Source organism: Anopheles maculipalpis, chromosome 3RL (genome assembly GCF_943734695.1).
Source record: "Anopheles maculipalpis chromosome 3RL, idAnoMacuDA_375_x, whole genome shotgun sequence".
NCBI lineage: Eukaryota > Metazoa > Arthropoda > Insecta > Diptera > Culicidae > Anopheles > Anopheles maculipalpis.
Window position 1 is genome coordinate 72,267,004 of NC_064872.1, and position 16,736 is coordinate 72,283,739.

General features: G+C 44.9%; 2 protein-coding genes across 2 annotated transcripts; both read left to right on the forward strand.

The window, feature by feature from the left end:
• Positions 1-1,264: 1,264 nt before the first annotated feature.
• On the forward strand, positions 1,265-16,647 carry LOC126562222 (uncharacterized). Its single transcript, XM_050218667.1, has 4 exons — positions 1,265-1,318; positions 15,160-15,313; positions 15,387-15,508; positions 15,580-16,647. Exons 1-4 carry the CDS (start codon positions 1,280-1,282, stop codon positions 16,645-16,647), a joined length of 1,383 nt encoding a protein of 460 aa, XP_050074624.1. The 5' UTR covers positions 1,265-1,279.
• Positions 12,686-13,615, forward strand: LOC126563670 (uncharacterized). Its single transcript, XM_050220314.1, has 2 exons — positions 12,686-13,277; positions 13,360-13,615. The coding sequence occupies exons 1-2, from the start codon at positions 12,686-12,688 to the stop codon at positions 13,605-13,607; spliced, it is 840 nt and encodes a 279-aa protein (XP_050076271.1). The 3' UTR covers positions 13,608-13,615.
• Positions 16,648-16,736: the final 89 nt, after the last annotated feature.

Sequence of the window (16,736 nt, forward strand, 5' to 3'; positions counted from 1 at the left end):
GTAGTGTGTAGAGCTTTTTATATGTTCGAAAAAAAAAAGTGGTCAAGAAAAGGAAATAATCACACCGATCGCTAATGCTAATGAAGATAACAAGTAGTCGACAGCAGCCGACGAACGGAAGCTCACACCGGATCATCGCTCGGGATGTGATAGTGCTGTGTGTGTGTGTGTTTGACTTCCATTTGATGTGTGTAATCAGTGGCATCATCTGTCGATACGACGCGGGTCGAGTTTTCCGATACGACAGTGTGCCACTGGGGTCTATTGTACGTCGTCCGGCTCGTTTGTGGGTTTATGGAAAATTGTACACAACGACGAGCGATCGTAAGAGTGATCGATGATGTAAGAATATTATCCGGAGCAGCCCGGGCCTAAGCTTCCAGCCACCTTTTTCCGCTCATCAGGCTAATCAGCCGCAGCACAGTCAGCCCCAAAGTAACTCTTATTTTCCGGCGCCAGCAGCATCACCGTTCCCGGCGTTATAGAAAACACTTTATTGAACCCACCGCTTGTGTTATGTGAGTTAATTATTCCGAACAGTGTGCGTGTGCTGTTGCGCCAAAACAAGAACCGCCAGCGACAACATCGCATCAGGTCGCATCGGTTATGAAAATATCGTAAAACGGTGGTGGAAGAAAAACCCGTGCGGCTCGGATGTTGAAGACCGTCTTGGCAGCTATGGAGCGCTTTTTTTTATATGTTGTTTTACCCAAAGCGAAAGTGAATGAAGCAAAGAATAAATAACGCGAATCGCGCACACCATATCGTGCGAACACACCGCGTTCGTGGTCATAGTTTCTATCGTGATTGTTTTTGTCTTTTAATCGTAATGTTTAAAGTGTTTAATTTTTCCGAATCTCTAGCAAATTGGTGAGGGCGTCTGTCAGCCCAACGAAACCGATAAACGACGCCTGACACCTCCACCAGGTACCGTGGTGCAGCATCAAAAGGCAACAACATAAATAGTGCAACAGTGATCGATGACAAACCAGGGATAAGCAAAACGAACCGAACACGAATCGTACGAACGCGTGAAACTAACGACACTGATACGGGTCCGGCCCGGTGTGGCTCGGGGGTGTTGATTGATTTGCACTTTTAATTACCCATTATCCCATCGGCCTAGGCGTGTGAGGAAGAGTAAAACGCAAGAAGAAGGTGTACACTACATAAAACATCCTCCGCATCGGTGCACCGGAACACTGCATCGGGCGGAACTACCGCGTGGTACAAGGAGGGTGAAAGACAGGAACAATCCAAAACCAAATCGACCGAAAATATGGGCAACATTTTCCTGCTTCTGTTTGGAATGCATTTGGTGAGTAAAGGGAAGAGAAAAAAACACAAAATGGACAATTTTGCAGGCACGGAACCATGTCCAGGACACCGTCAATGAACTCGTAACGGTTGTTTTAATGGTTCTTTTAACACTTTTCACTATTTTCTTAATTATATTCATTATCAGAATCGAGCATATGCAAATAATTATTTGATTTGAGATATAAAAAGATCAATTAAAAATGGAAAACAGCACATTGAAGTACATAATGGGTAAATAGATAAAAAAAGCCTCTACGTCAAAAAGCCTGCCAAGCCCTTTACCAATTCTAACGCTCATTAGGGTTTGGCATATAATTAGTGTCATGATCAAGTGTGCAATTAAATTCTAATCATCTTCTTGTGCGAGTGATACACGAACGATTCCATGATGGTAGATTACTGATACAAAAAAGCTGCTGCGACTGCTGACTAATGCAAGGAAGTAAAGTATGCTGTAATGAATTTTTTTCTTCTCAATCACGAATGGTGATCAAAGATCATTTCTTATTTATCTTCCAAAACTCCCAACTCTTTGAAGATCAAGACATTTCTTGATCATTTCATTTCCAGCATTTCCAACTGCTCACTATAGCAGACTATAGCTCTAGAATGGATTAATCTCAATCATCCACATCCAATCGCTTTGTGCCGTACGGTTTAAAACCCTTTCGAAATCACATCTACCCCAATAAAAGCCCTCATGCAAAGCGATTAACCTTTTCACCAGCGGCTCACACGAAACCCGTAAATGCACACATCATTTCACAGCTCAGATCAATTTGAAACGCTTTGATTCTGTCATTTTCAAAGTGAAAAATTCATTGGTCCGATTTGTCCAACCGTGCCCGCTCCGAACGCCATGCAGTGATGCAACATATGTAACGCCTTCACTCGTCTATAGCTTGCGTCGCGTCATTCTATTGACGTACTGCTGTAACGACAACGTTCCGGTGCTCTTGAAAATTGACGCCTTTTAAAGGTATTCGCTTAGAAATCGAGATAACTATAACGTTTGACGATAGTAAAGCTAATTCCATCGTATCGCCAGTGAATTTCCTATCTTCAAGGGCATTACAAAAATTTGCTAACGATCACCGATCGTGAGGCCTAATATTTTCACGCTCCGGTAGCCTATAACGCACCGAGTGCCTCCGGTGAAACTTGGTTGTTTGGTTTATGTTTTTGTTTTTTTTGCACATTCGAAGCAAGAAGGTTGAATGAATGATTCCGATTCCGAGCACAGGAAACAATAAATCAAAATAAATTTCAATCCGATGACAGCGAGAGAATGTGTTGCAGTGTTGATTGCTGGATGTACACAATTTGGGTCAATTTTCCTTTTTATTTCACAATAAATATTTCATCAAACTCCTAATTATTATTGTCACTCAGGCTTTTTCCAAAGCTTTCATTTTAGACTTATTCTTGAAACTACAAAGGAAATGGCAGCTGCAGCTACTCTGCCTCCGGTGATTCGACCAATGTATTGCTCCATCAATTATCCCACATTTTTTCCCACCCAAACTAAGCTGGTTAGATCGAAACCAGATCAAAAACATGATTGCTTATGCATCGATCGATCAACTAGCTGTGATTGAGACTTTGAAGCTGAGTTCTACGATCGTTCGTCGTCTTGGCGCCCTATTGGGTTGCTGGTGTAGTGACAGTTTACACCACAAGGCGTAAGATTATGGCCTGTGACTGCAAAAAACAAATGAATAACAAGGCGCAATTAGTTTTACCCACGCAGTATTCACACACCAGGAACTCCTGAAGATGGAAAAAATAAGGATTGAAGGGGTGGTAATTACTTCAAGTAAATGGACAGGCTTTTATGCCTAGCTTTGACTGGTTAAAAGAATAAAAGGGAAGATAAAGTATTTTTGAACATACGAAGGCTAATAAGTATTTCATACGAGCTACAAAAAGGGAAGAACATTTATAGAAAATTTTTACAAAGAGATCAAGCAAATCGATGCAAGTAAAACGATTAAACGAACCTCACAAAGAAGCACAATCACGATCGATTCTGCTTCAAATTAGGGTAATATTCATTGCTCCTCGAGACCCTTTCCCTTGTCCGGACCAATTTTCTTTTGACACACGACAAAAGCATTCCGCCAGCGTGCGCTTCTCGGCTACGACTATTACCCACCACGATTATTGGGCCCACGCTCCAAGCGTCTTTGTATCCAGATCCAGATCCGGACACTGGAAGAAAGGAATCGCTGCAAAAGATTATCATAATTAATGTGCAATCGATAGTGGGTATTAGCACGATGCAGCAAAATTGCTCCTCGGAAAAAAGGGTGCACTTTACTTACAACAAAACGCTCTACTAAATGCAATTGCGACCCAGATAATGATCGTGACAATAATTAACATCATTAGGCAATCTTCTAGTGAAAGCCAGCTAATGCACTCCTTACAAAGTGAACATATCGATCTACCTCGGACGGCCTTTCCTTATCGATCGATAATTTCTATCAAATGTGAAGGAAATATTTTCAAAAGAATCGGCACAACTTTGAGAAAAAAAACAGCAACCATTTTCGACCCAAATTCAATTCATCCACTGTCTACTTTTTGGTGTTACAACCGTCGTGGCAAGTAAGGCACGGCACGGCAGGAAGAGAATGCTGGTGTGGACAAGAAAAACGCGCACGTTTCGGTCACGTTTTCTTACATGACGCCCCGGACAGTGGTGCCAGAACTGGTTCACTAGTGTTTCTCGTGTTTTTTTTTTCCTCGTATCTGGTAGTACAGCCCACAGCCCACAGGAGTGTTGTAGCGGTAGCCAGTAAACCTTCTCCGCTGGTGGTTCCCGAAATGTCGGTTTAAATCAAGCATAGGTCGTTGATGCCAAAACTTATTGCGATCCCGTTTGGCTATGTTTCGGATCAGGCGGATTCGGTGGAACCCTGTTTTATGCCCTTATACGGACACGCAGATTCCCGTTGCATAAACCGCGCTGATCTTTCACTTTCAGGAGGGGTTTATTTATGCGAAATCGGTTGAGGAAAATGTTTTAAATTGATTCGGTTCGGTGGCTAAGTAGAGTTCAATATTACTCATTATTTTAATTAAAAGCAAACACGTTTCATACTAGTTCATTTTATTTATGTAAAATTGTATACTTCAATATTTTAAAACAAAAACATTAAACATTTTTGTATGCTTTTTTAAGCTTTTTACACCCATTACATCAAACAATCAATTGTAATTGCAATAGCTCAGGGCTTTTTGGGACCGGAACACCAAATCGCACAATTTTCCACCCATTTTCACATCCACGAGGAAAAACATTTTGGCCGAAAATTGATCGTCATTAGGTAAACATTACAGCTGCAAATGGAAATTACATAAAGTGAATCTTTTTTTCTCAAGACACACAGTTGATGCCTTTGAATTGTATGGAAATTAATAATCAAATATATAAAAAAATCAAATACAAACCTTATCGAAAGTGTGCTTAATCTTTACCTTGAACTTAACTGTGCGTTTATAGCATTTTCCACCAGAAAACCTCTCTTACCCACCCTTGTTAACGCAGCGAAAACAATGCAATGTGAATTAAATGTTTTAAAGCATTAGTTTTTCCCTCGTTCGGTTTCCCTCTTTTGTCAGCAAATGGCCTCTTTTCCAGCTCAAGCCCTTTCAAGCTTCCCAAAACCTACTGGCCGGACCTTCAGGTGGGTCAATCTGTATGTACGCACCATGCACGTACACCCATGCGAGTATTGTTCGGGCAACTGAACAACGAAAAGACCGTGACACATTGCCATTGTCACCCCGTGTGTTTGTAGCCTTTTGGCATGGATGGTAATTATGCTCCGAGGCCAAAGATTAGACAAAATCAGCCCAACCTTACGCAATCGTCATCGTTTACCACTTACCTACGATTACTGCAAACGTTAATGTCCAAATGCTGCTGAAGGTTTGGTGGCTAACATTTTAAAAATTGCATTTTTACCTCCCAGAGCTCACGTACCATTTCATTTCAAATAATCAGTATCCAAAATCGGTACCATCTGCAGCCATTGCAATCAAGGTTCACCAGATCGATCAAACGTTCCACACCGCTGGAGATTAATTTGGTTTAGTTTTTTTTCATTTATTTTGCGAATTCTTCCCAACGCATCCATCCGTCCGGCCGCGAAGAATGATTGCTCGCGAAAAGGTGTAACAAAGCTCATTCATCATTCACATGCAGAGACACACACACACACACGATACTTTCGCTTTCGTATGCCCTTCTGAAAGCCTTCTTCTTCTTTTGTTTTTCTTCCCTGCTTTGCTTTCTCGCGCCTCAAATAGCGCGATCGAGACGAAAGACTTCAACGCCAAAACAAAGCGACGAACCCGGCTGACTGGTTGGATCGTTTTTATTTTTTTGCGAAAGGGATCAGCAAACACGCTTCAATGGTAATCGCATCGCAAGCGAGGTGCAACATACCCTACAGGACACCTTTGCGTAAGCGTGCCCTGAGCGTGTGTAATGGCTTCGAGGGGTAAAACACAGAAAACCGACAAACGACAATCATAAACAAGAGGCCTACGCGATCAAATGAATTTTGCTGCACCGATCGCGAACGGGCGAATATCTCATTGACAAAAAGACTCACTGTACGGTCTGGTCGGTCCCCTATCCCGATCACCCAGAAGAAGGTTGTCGTATGCTTGTTTATGCTTTCCGACGCTCATTTGATCCGACGTTATGCTCTCGTTTTTTTTCGCCCTCCCCTTTTCTGCATTTCGCGGAATGGTCCAGTTTTTACGGTTTTGTTTTTGCTTTTTTCAACTCCCCCTATCTCTCGTTCCCCGGTCACTCTCCCTCGTTATGACATAATACCCCCCAAAAAGGTATGACGGGGGTGATTCCTCTGCTGATGATGGTTTCGCTTCGCACATTCTCCCGACATTCGCTTTCGACGGCGCGCCACAGTTATGTTGCCGAACCAGCTGCTGTGAACCATTTCTTTTCCTGCCGCTCGACGAAGAACCCCAGAAACCGCTGGCCGTAATATCGCGTGTTGCTCTTCTCCGTGCGTTTCCGTTCGTGCGACGAACAAGGGCACGAACATAACTCCGACTCCGGCGTTCGAGTCGTCTCCAGTTCCTAAGCCGTCGGTCGTTATAAAACGGAAGCGACGAGCGGTGGAACGGGTTCAGCGTGAGAAGCGAGTGTGATTTATGTCGGGACAGATATGTTGTGCTACAATTCTATTAGCGAACTACCCATTAATGTGTGTCATAAGGCAAAAGGAAAGCTGACACTTGTTTTTGGGGGATGTATAATAGGCACGAACGGATTAAGGCATGCTTTACAATTTTAAAATTAAAAACGATTGTTATTACTATAAATGAAGCGAAGGTCCTTGCTTTTTTTCAATAATGCAAGGTTAAAAAGATTTGTGAATAAATTTTGCATACGACCATGGCTTTTTTCCAAAACCGTCAGAGGATTATCTTCTGACGGCTGTCACAACTATTCAAGCGACAGCACGATCGGTTTAAGCAACGGCTTTTAGATGGAAAAAATCAGTTGATCCACATTTAATTCAACAATTCAACAATCGAACGGCTCACCCATTTCATCCCATTCTCATCATTCAATCGTGCGTGCCCCAAAGTCAAAGTCATCGGTTAAGCCTACCGCTAGAAGGTGTCCAGCTGACCTTAGCTCAATAAAAAACCCGTGATCGAATTGTGCAACAGACTAGCCCAACCCGCGCAATTTTTGTTTGTCTAGCTGCTTAATTGGTCCATAGAGAGCGAGAGACCAACAAAAAAGGAAGGGCACTGAGCTCGCCGACACGCACACCGGAACCATACTGTGTGCCTGTTCGTGGCCTTGAGCTCATTGAAATCTGCGATACTAAATCGAACGTAAGGTTGATTTTTAAACCGACATTCCAACGCCCTGGAATTTGATTGCCGGTTCCATACGTCACACAGCCCAAAACGGGGGCAATCAACGTGCCCAACGTACAGGGAGCCCTCGGTCACCCGTCAACCCATAAAAGATCGAGTTAAAAACCCATCGAACCTGTCTCAACGTACATCAATCACGCGGTACACAATTACTAAATCACACACCCTCTACCCGTACGCTAATGATTTTTGGAGCGATATCTTTCACTGCCTACCACGGTGGAATGGAAAAAAGAGAAAGGAACCGTTGGACACTGGTCAAAAAAGCATTTAGAAGCGACCAGCATTTTTGCAGCAACAAGAAGGTTGGGGCTTTAAAAAGCTTAACCAACCACTGGAGCACTACTGATGCCAAAAAAGGGAGCATTATTTGGAGCAGCAGAAAATTTGCATGACTGCATGGGAAAATTACTTACATTACCAAGGCGCACGGTTGGTTACAAAATTTGGTACCAACTACGACCTAGTTGTAGCTGGGAAATTATCTTAACTTAACCGCACCTCAAGAAGCAGCGGGAACAAACTTCGACCCCTTACGACGACCGATTGTACGCACCATTAAGCATTAACCGATCGTGAACCATCATCACCCCGAGGGACAATAGGAAGCAATTCGTACCATTCGGAAGTAAAACACAGCCCGGCCCGTCCATACCGGTCGCTGTTGCGCCGCAAAACCGGATCATCTCATCATCCGCGAGCATCACACGCGCCCACCTTCCCGCCTTTCGGTTCTTCGTTAGCTTCCGTGCGCAGATTCGGAAGCAATCGGCATTGCCGTCGATGATGTAATACAGTGTGGAAAATTGTTGTTAGTTCATGAAGTAATATTTTGATTTTTGAATGTATCTTTTACGCATAACGGGTTGGTCGGGTGGACGAGGCAATCACAAGTAAACCATAAGTACTTTACGGGTAGAATCAACGTGTTACTTCTTGGGATCATCGTACAACCCTTAAAGTTAGGCTCCTTTATTGTCCTTTCAGGACAATGACGGAGGCCCATACTCCTTCTGAGTATCTTCCTCTCAGAGACTCATATAAGTACTGAGATTATAATGATTCTAAACTACCATAACTTAGGCTATAGTCTCACCCATGTTGTTGTCGATTCTGTCTGATAACCTCAGATAAGTAAATTGTTAAGCATCTTCAGAGGATCGATTACCCATCTGTACATCATTCTTAAATAAAGCAATATTAGTTGAAAGGATCTTTAGCGGTGCCACTATTGGGGAATCTGAAACCAACGATACTTATGTAATGAGTGTCTAGATGATAACCGATACTTCCATCTCTGAGTCTCGGATGGTTTTCTCTAGCGCCACATTGAAGGTCACCTCCCTGGCGCAGCCTCCTGGTAGCAGTAAAGCGCCTCCAAAGCCTTCTATCCTCTTTCACTTGATATGTGATGTTGGCCATCATTATTCTTGCAAGCCTGGTAAGCTTGGCCGGGTATCCAAACGAGCTCGTAAATTTTTCCCTGGTTATGCTATCTTATGCGGCTTTAAAATCGATCAAGAGTTAGAAGAGTGTAACAGCTACTCCACCATTCTCTAAAAGATTTGCCGTATCAAGGGAAAAATGTGAATTTCACATATTAATCTAATTTTAATATGTTTTCTTACATTTATTCAGCATTTCAAATATAAAACTTTACAAGAAAATTGTTCTTACTTTTAGCTTTTTTTGTTGTACTATCCCACTATTTTTGCATATATTGTTTTAAAATGCCTTTAACTTTCAATGGATATTGTATTACCGATGTGGCTGGGAATATAAAATTGAATTTATTGTGCATTTTACAAACATTTCCAGCACTGTACGTGGTGTGGATGAAAAACAGACACAAAAAAAAACACACCGACCGAACCGTACCACACCGAGACTGGTGATAACTGTGATGGGTTGGTTTTGTTTCTTTCCACTGAAACGACTCACCGACTCTTATGGAGCTTATGATCACGATCACGATCACCGAGTGGTCTGGATCGCACATAAGGATTTCCTGTTGCGCAGCATTTCGCAAACGATCGTGATTGCCCTTTGCCTTGGAATGGGGGAGCAAACACACAAAGTGAAGGAGGAAAGCAGGGTGTCGATACAAAAAAAAAAGCCCGCAAAATCCAAAAAGCATCACAACCATTTGACATTAGCCAGTGATGGACACACGGACAGGGGAGAAAGGTGCGTATTCTCATGCAACACATCCGGATTGCTTGATGTCGACAAGCCGGTTCTACGTCTGATTACCATGAAAGGGGTTATCCGTCGCCGATTGGGGGAGGGTTTTCGGGCAGGTTCAGGTTCAACATTGGTTTTCGGAGCACACACGATGCGCATAAATCGTTGGCCAAAACTTTCACTGTCAACCACACCGTTCGTCTGCATAGCCGAACAAGAAAAAAACACCAACTAATGCTGAGCTCATCGGGTAACGGTGGGACGTGTGACATAAAATGTTTGTGTTTGCTCGGTGGCTCGAAGCTGCACTTGCACTTGCACTTGACTGCACCAATCGACCGGTGGTGTGTGGAATCTTTTTTCCGGGATTTGCTGGGGTTTTTTTTGTTTTTCTTCTGCTCGTTTAATGCCAACCATTGCGCCGTTTTGTAGCGAAAAGACGATTCCGGTTCCGAGTACGAGTTTCCTTACTCACTACTGCTGCTGATCGCTATCACTTCTTCCCACCGGGTATTGAAATGTTTGCCGAGTGTTTTAAAGCATGGGATTATATTGCAAATGGAGAAAAATTACTACAACCGATCTTATCTGAGCGGTCCGTCCTTGCCGGGCCAGGTGACGGTGCTGGCAGGTTACTTTTGTTGCGACTCCACTGCTAACTTTATGTGACACACACACACACACACACACACACACACACACACAGCGCCTTCACGAGGAAAGTGAAAACAAAAACACAAAGGGTGGAAATTTGTGGCAGGATTGTTTGGCAGGGAGAAAGGCTAAACTTTTAAACAACAACGTGCAAACACGAGGAAGAAAAGCCCTTGGTGAATGCGACCGGTTGCGTACAACGGGGGGTGGTTTGCGAAAAACCCGTTGCATATATGCACCACGGTTCACGAACGAACCGGGGTGTTAGAAGACACTCGAAAAAATCAATCAACTTCAACGAAGCCTTACACTAACTAACGCCCAATATGTAATCCACTCATGTAACCATTTATGCAAACCGTTCCTAATAATTGCTTCTGTTGTTGGGTGCACGCCAAAAGGAAGCTCGTCGCGCGTTGGTGGTTAATTGCTGGCCCAAGATTGCGGGCGCCATACATTAAAGATTGGTTGGGGAGAATGACGAAGAAGAAAAATGCAACCGAGAGCCATCCCAAAAACGAGCGCCACACGCACAAGTTCCGGAACCAAAAACCTCAAGCCTCAACCACGCTAATCGAGCGTTCTTGAATATGTATGAGCACCGCTTTTTGGTGCAGTTCTGTTTGCATACATTTGCACATGTCCATAGTAGCTAATGCACTTTGCCAATTGCAGTTGGGTAGAAGGTAGAGGGTGAGGAAATTAAACGCTCGGCTTTAACACACGCTCAATCTATCGCTTCATCGTGTATTTTGATGGATGCATTAAACATATGGATACCACAAGCGTTTCATTGATGAAACGGTAAAGAGCTGATTTTGATGGTAGATATGCATTCAACACTTCGTATGACCGGTTAAAATTGATGGTTTGGAGCGATTGCAATCGTATAATTGAGGCCTCAAATGTGTCTCCCAATGTCTCTGTTAGCTGCAATTTTTAAGCCAAAAATAATGGATTTTTTAAGGAACAATTAATTTGTCATTTTTCAAATACTCTCTACATTGAAGAATATTTTTGATTTATTTTTGAGGTACCTGAGGTACCTGATAAGGTCTTTCTTCTTCTCTTTCTTCTTGGCTCAACCCCCTGCTAGGTCACGCTGGTCATCGAATAGTATACAAGAATTATTGATACCACGTCTATGAGATAGTAAGTTCTCTGTACAGGTAAATGATCTGGATGGGATTTGAACCCTGGTTCGGCCATCTGGAAGATTGGTGCCGTTGTCGCCTTTTGCACCGAGATTGGCGTCATATGGGTCTTTAAGATCCTTGGAAATGGAATAAATAGAGCTACCTTTAAGGATTTCCAAATGTGCCATGTTTTACCTATAGAACTGTAGTAAATCCAATTCAGATTCCTCTGCTTCCAAATATCTTGTGTGGGTCCCAATATCCAAGGCTAATATTTAACAACTTCGACCTTCGTACCAACAACTCCAGCATCCAACAACCAACATCATGTTGTATTCCTTATCTTGAGACATGATTCCTATAATGAATCCTAATTAAAACCAACCCATCTTGCAGCAATCTTGTCCTTGCTCGAATACTTAACCAAGTTCCTCACCTTTCCTCACTTAGTAAGAACTAATGCAAACTGGAAGGTGAAACAGATTAAAACGAAAACAATCTGGTTGTTCAATTAAAAGCGCAAACACTCGGTAACTCGATTCGCCCAGGGATGGTTTTAATTGAATTACTTCTAAACGCATGGTGCACTTCAAACACACCTTTCTTGCTCACCACCGTCCAAGGTTTTGAGGCGAAAGAAATACCAAACCCGACAATGAAATTCATTTCGAAAAACAAAACACTCTCTACATGCGCCCCAACATTTTCCCCAAATGCGTCACATACGCGCCGTCGATCGTGCGATCAAGCGAAAGAGAGCGAGGGACGAATCCGGCCACCGGCACCCGGCGGAGAAACAATAGCCACATGCGAGTAATTTGTTCGCATTCGCACGCGCCAAAAAAACGCCTCACCTTTTGTGCATCTCATTTTGTTCGTCGCGGAGAAGAGGTAACAGTCATCTGATGGATTTAAAAGTTCATTGGATTTTATGCCACTCCGGGCTGACTTCTGTACGACTTTAACCAAAGCTTCACCTCACGCGACTACGTCCGCTGCATGTCATACTCGTGGCGAGATGCGGTGAGGTGTTCGCAACAACAGCGTGGATAATTTCTGCTTTAATTGAGACCTTCCGACGGATTTTCACGCCGGGACGGGAGTTTATTCGCGTTACGTCAAAGAGGCATCGAGGGAGGACAGATGGAGAAGGCCCCTTGCGGGGTGTGTGAATGCTTTCGTGTAATGTGATTCCCGGGCTCTCCCAAGCTCGCGCTGGTCACTCTGGTAACTGGCATTTCCCGAAGAATGTGTGCCTCAAAACCTTGGAACGTACGTGCGCGCGCACCGACACGATGTTAGTAGGCTGTGCCATGGTAACGAGCGCACGTGTTGTCATAGTGAGTTTGCTTCTGAAAGCCGGGAAAACACACTTCGCGGACACAATCAAACTAAACGAGTTCGATTTTCAAGTTGACTGGCTGTTGGTAAAATTGAAGTGAAGACGAATTATCGACATGTCTACCTCGTCCGCGACACGTACACCGGATAAGAAGAAAAAGCCGCTTCCCTACTTTATGCAAAAGTCGGATGATGCGGCACTACCCTCGTTCCAGAACCGGCGCACCCTAGCGGACCACGTCAAGGACAATATGCTTTGCGCTGGCAGGAAGCGTTACTTCCAGCGCATCGTCTACATCGGACGCCATCCGAAAGTGACCGGGATGACACTGCGCGATCGATTTCTGAAGCTCATCAAAGACATGCAGGAAAGTACGACGAACGAGATCAAGCTGTTCGGGCTGATGATCAACTTCGACGGCTACACGGTGCACATGGTCGAGAGTGCCGAGGAGACGGTCGGTGAATACATGCACACGCTGGCCGCGAGTGACCTGTTCGAGGCGAGCCGTGTCGTGCTGGTGTACAACAACATCAATCAACGGTTCTTCCGCAAGTTGGTTTGGCGCGCATCGGACTATCTGAACGAGCTGCCACGCACGGAACTTGACCAGCGCGATCCGAACCTCACGCAAACCACGATCGACGCATTTCTGGTGAAGGTGTATAAGCTGTCCAAGATGGTTCGGGAAGAGGAGCTGGACGAGCGCAAGTTTCACCAAGTGACAATCAATTTACCCAAGACCAGAGCTTAGTTTGACGTTCCCCCATTTTCCACTTTCTACTGCAGGATCCGCCTTTAAATCGCTTTATCTGGACGAAAACTACGAGGAGCACACGCCGGACATTGCGATACTGGAATATCTGCTCAGTCTGAAGTGTCTTTTCACCGTGCCAGAGTATGCGTCGTTCTACGGCAAGCTACCGGACGTGGCCAGCTTCCGGGACCGTGTTTGGCCCATCCCGAAAGACCTTACACCGTACGACGTGTTCGAAGCGGGCAAATACGATGTGAACCTTACGTTTGGTGGGAAATAATCGGCAAAAATAAAACAACTTATATGCACTGCTCGCCAAACGGAAATCAATATCAAGTTAGCAGTGCCGGATTTTAATACGTATGCATTTTTATTGCACCATTTCATGCTAGCAGACCGATAACACAAGAGCACTACCGATCGATCACCGTGAGCTTTCTATGCCGTGTAAGCTCGGACTGTGTAAGGCGATTCAAATGAGGTGGAAAGTTGATGATCGTTTTATGCGGTAGCTCTCCGTACCGGTGTAACCTTTCACCACCGTTTGGTAGTGTGGTTATGCTGCGAAAATCGTGGCAAAAGAGACCGCTTACAATATAATCGATTAGCATGATTAGAAAGATAAATCTCGTTACGTATAGCTGTACATGTCTCTACTGCAGATAGTAGGTTATCGGACACAGTATCATACCCGTTAATATTAGGTAACTTTAACCATTAACCTGAATGCTTTGGAAATATTCAAAGACTTCTTTATTTGATCAATTTCAAACCGAGTTCGCTTCAGTCAAACTCGAATGCCTTATTCTAAGCTCAATGTCAAGAGCAAGCTGATGACAATTGCTACATAAAATGCTCCAACGATGAGGGCAACAACAGCACAACCCATTAGATGACAAATGGCCTACAGAATACTCCTTCTCCTGCGGCACAGCAGTGATTACTTCATCACTATTGCATTCATTCGTAAATATTCATCCCAAGCATCGATTCTCGAGCTCCAGCACAACCGTCACAACCTGTACTATTATTGCAAACCAGCAAGCCGTTCGACGCCATGGGCCAACCTTCCATAAACGGTCACGTGTAGCGAGGCTCAAAGAGTGTTATAGTTTCGCGCGGTTGTCTCGCTTTTCTTAGCACCTCCTGTCCTGCAAAATACGCAATCACTTTATGATCGCATGAGATCGTACATTAACCAGCCAGCGCAAGATCGCCACGATCGAGTGGAGGATTTACGATGACCAACCATCTGGTTCACCACGTTGGTACGGGTTGCTTGTTTCGAGTACGCACTGGGAGTACGCCCGTGCTACTGCTGGCGACCATTTTGCTCCGACAGAGACACCCACCGGCATCGAGAACCGTCGCTTAAGCGGCTCGGGTTCCCCACGCACTTTACCCCGAGAAGGGTTTAAGGGGCTAGTTTAAGCAGTTTCGGTCACCTTTTTTCGTTGCCTTCCAAAGCCGGTCTCAAGAACTCCTCAGTCGCACAAGCTGAAGAACTCTAAAAAAAAACTCTAAGTGTAACGCCACATGATTGACTGCGATCGAAAGCATGCCGCCTTTCTGTATGGCGGGGAAAGGTCACGTCTCGATGGACTACTCAACGGCCAACCGCTGAGAACAGTCACCAAACAGTCATGTGTCCGGTGCCAACAAAGAGCTCCAAATTCGGTCAACAATTCATTGAACCCATTCATTCTTGAAGTTGGTTCCTGCTTGGGAACACCCACGACCTATCCCAATCGGGAGTTACAATCTTCCGCATTCGAGAGCACATTCTAACGGGTTTTTTCTTATTTTTGGTTATTTTCGTTTTGGTCCTGTAGGTTTATCTGGACGGAGCCAATGCTTCCTGGGGTTCGCCGGACAGCAACCAGTACCATATACAGACGGATGAGGGCCCCGAACGGTACTTCCGCTACCAGACGGATAATGGGCAATTTCGGAAGGAGAAACGACTACAGGATGGTACAGTGATCGGTAAGTAGAGGGACTTTTCAAGAGTTTATTGAGGCAAAAGCCTTCTAGATGATTATCTTGCTGTTCCATACAGGAACTGACGCATGGATTGATGCTTCTGGCTACTTGCGACAGAACGATTACATTGCAGATCACAAGGGTTATCGGATCTTGAAATCGAAAACCGTCTTCGTTGGACGAGATCGCCCTATACAGGTACGAACCAAATAGCTGACACTTGTACGCGATTCTTAGTACATGGGTTTTTCCCTTATTTTCTTCATTAGGACGCTATTAAGGTGGCCAAAAACAAACCAGCCGATTCTGGCGTCTTGGTACCTTCGGATCCTTCCTACGAGCCACCGGCGCCACCATCTCCTCCATCTCAGCACCGAAACCAACCTTCCATCCAATCGATAGCGATTGTGCCCTCTACTCCAGCTCCTATCTCCGTCCACTCCACACCCTCCCTGAATGCGGTCTTCATCCGACCTCATTCACAACCGATCGGATCGGGTTATCATCCGTCGTCTCCATCATCAACACCCGAACAGAAGTACTTGCCCGCTGCAGGTTCTAGCACACCTTCCCACAGACACTATTCGTCCATATCAGCCAGACCTCCCCAGCTAGATATCTACGTACCCTCCACCACTTACACCCCTCTCGTCGGAAATGAACTTTCCTCCACACCGATTGCAGTATACGCGCCCTCCTCAACTCCGAACCCACTGCGAGACGGTTCCGAAGCTCATCTACCTCCGCTCGTGATCTACAACAGTAACCCTTCGGTCGCGGTAGATCCCAACGGATACATTGCCGCCACAACGTACACCCCACCACATCGTCGGCGAAGACCCAACCCAGCGGAACGAAGACGCCGTCCGTCTAGTGAACCGATCCTAATTACATCGTCCCGTCCTTACGTCGAAAGTTCTACACCAGCAACGCTCAACCTAAAACCACTAGTACAATTGCAGTCACTAGAGCACACCGGTAGCAATCTGCTCGATTCGGGCTTCAACCGGGATCTGATCGATCCGCCTGCACAGTACGATCGACGTTACTACGATGAGAATGGACAGGAGCTACCGGTGCGGCGTACCGGCGAAAGCCATCCGTACGATGGTGTTGCGGTAACGAACGATGGTTTCCGTTATTATCTGCCCCGACAGTACCACGAGGAACGCAACTCGGGCAGTGACACGCGAGACGGTTCGTTCGGATACATTGATCCGTTCGGCATTCGGCGCGTGGTGTACTACAACACCGGACCCAACAAGGGCTTTGTGCATCGTAAAAACAACCGATTCGTTGGATTCGATGCAACACCGTACGATCCAAGACCGGTCTAGGGGTTAGAGTTTTCCCCCAATTCTCCTGCCCATCTCATCTTCCACTAATCGAGCCTCCTAATTATTTATTTCCCATTTAACACCCTCAC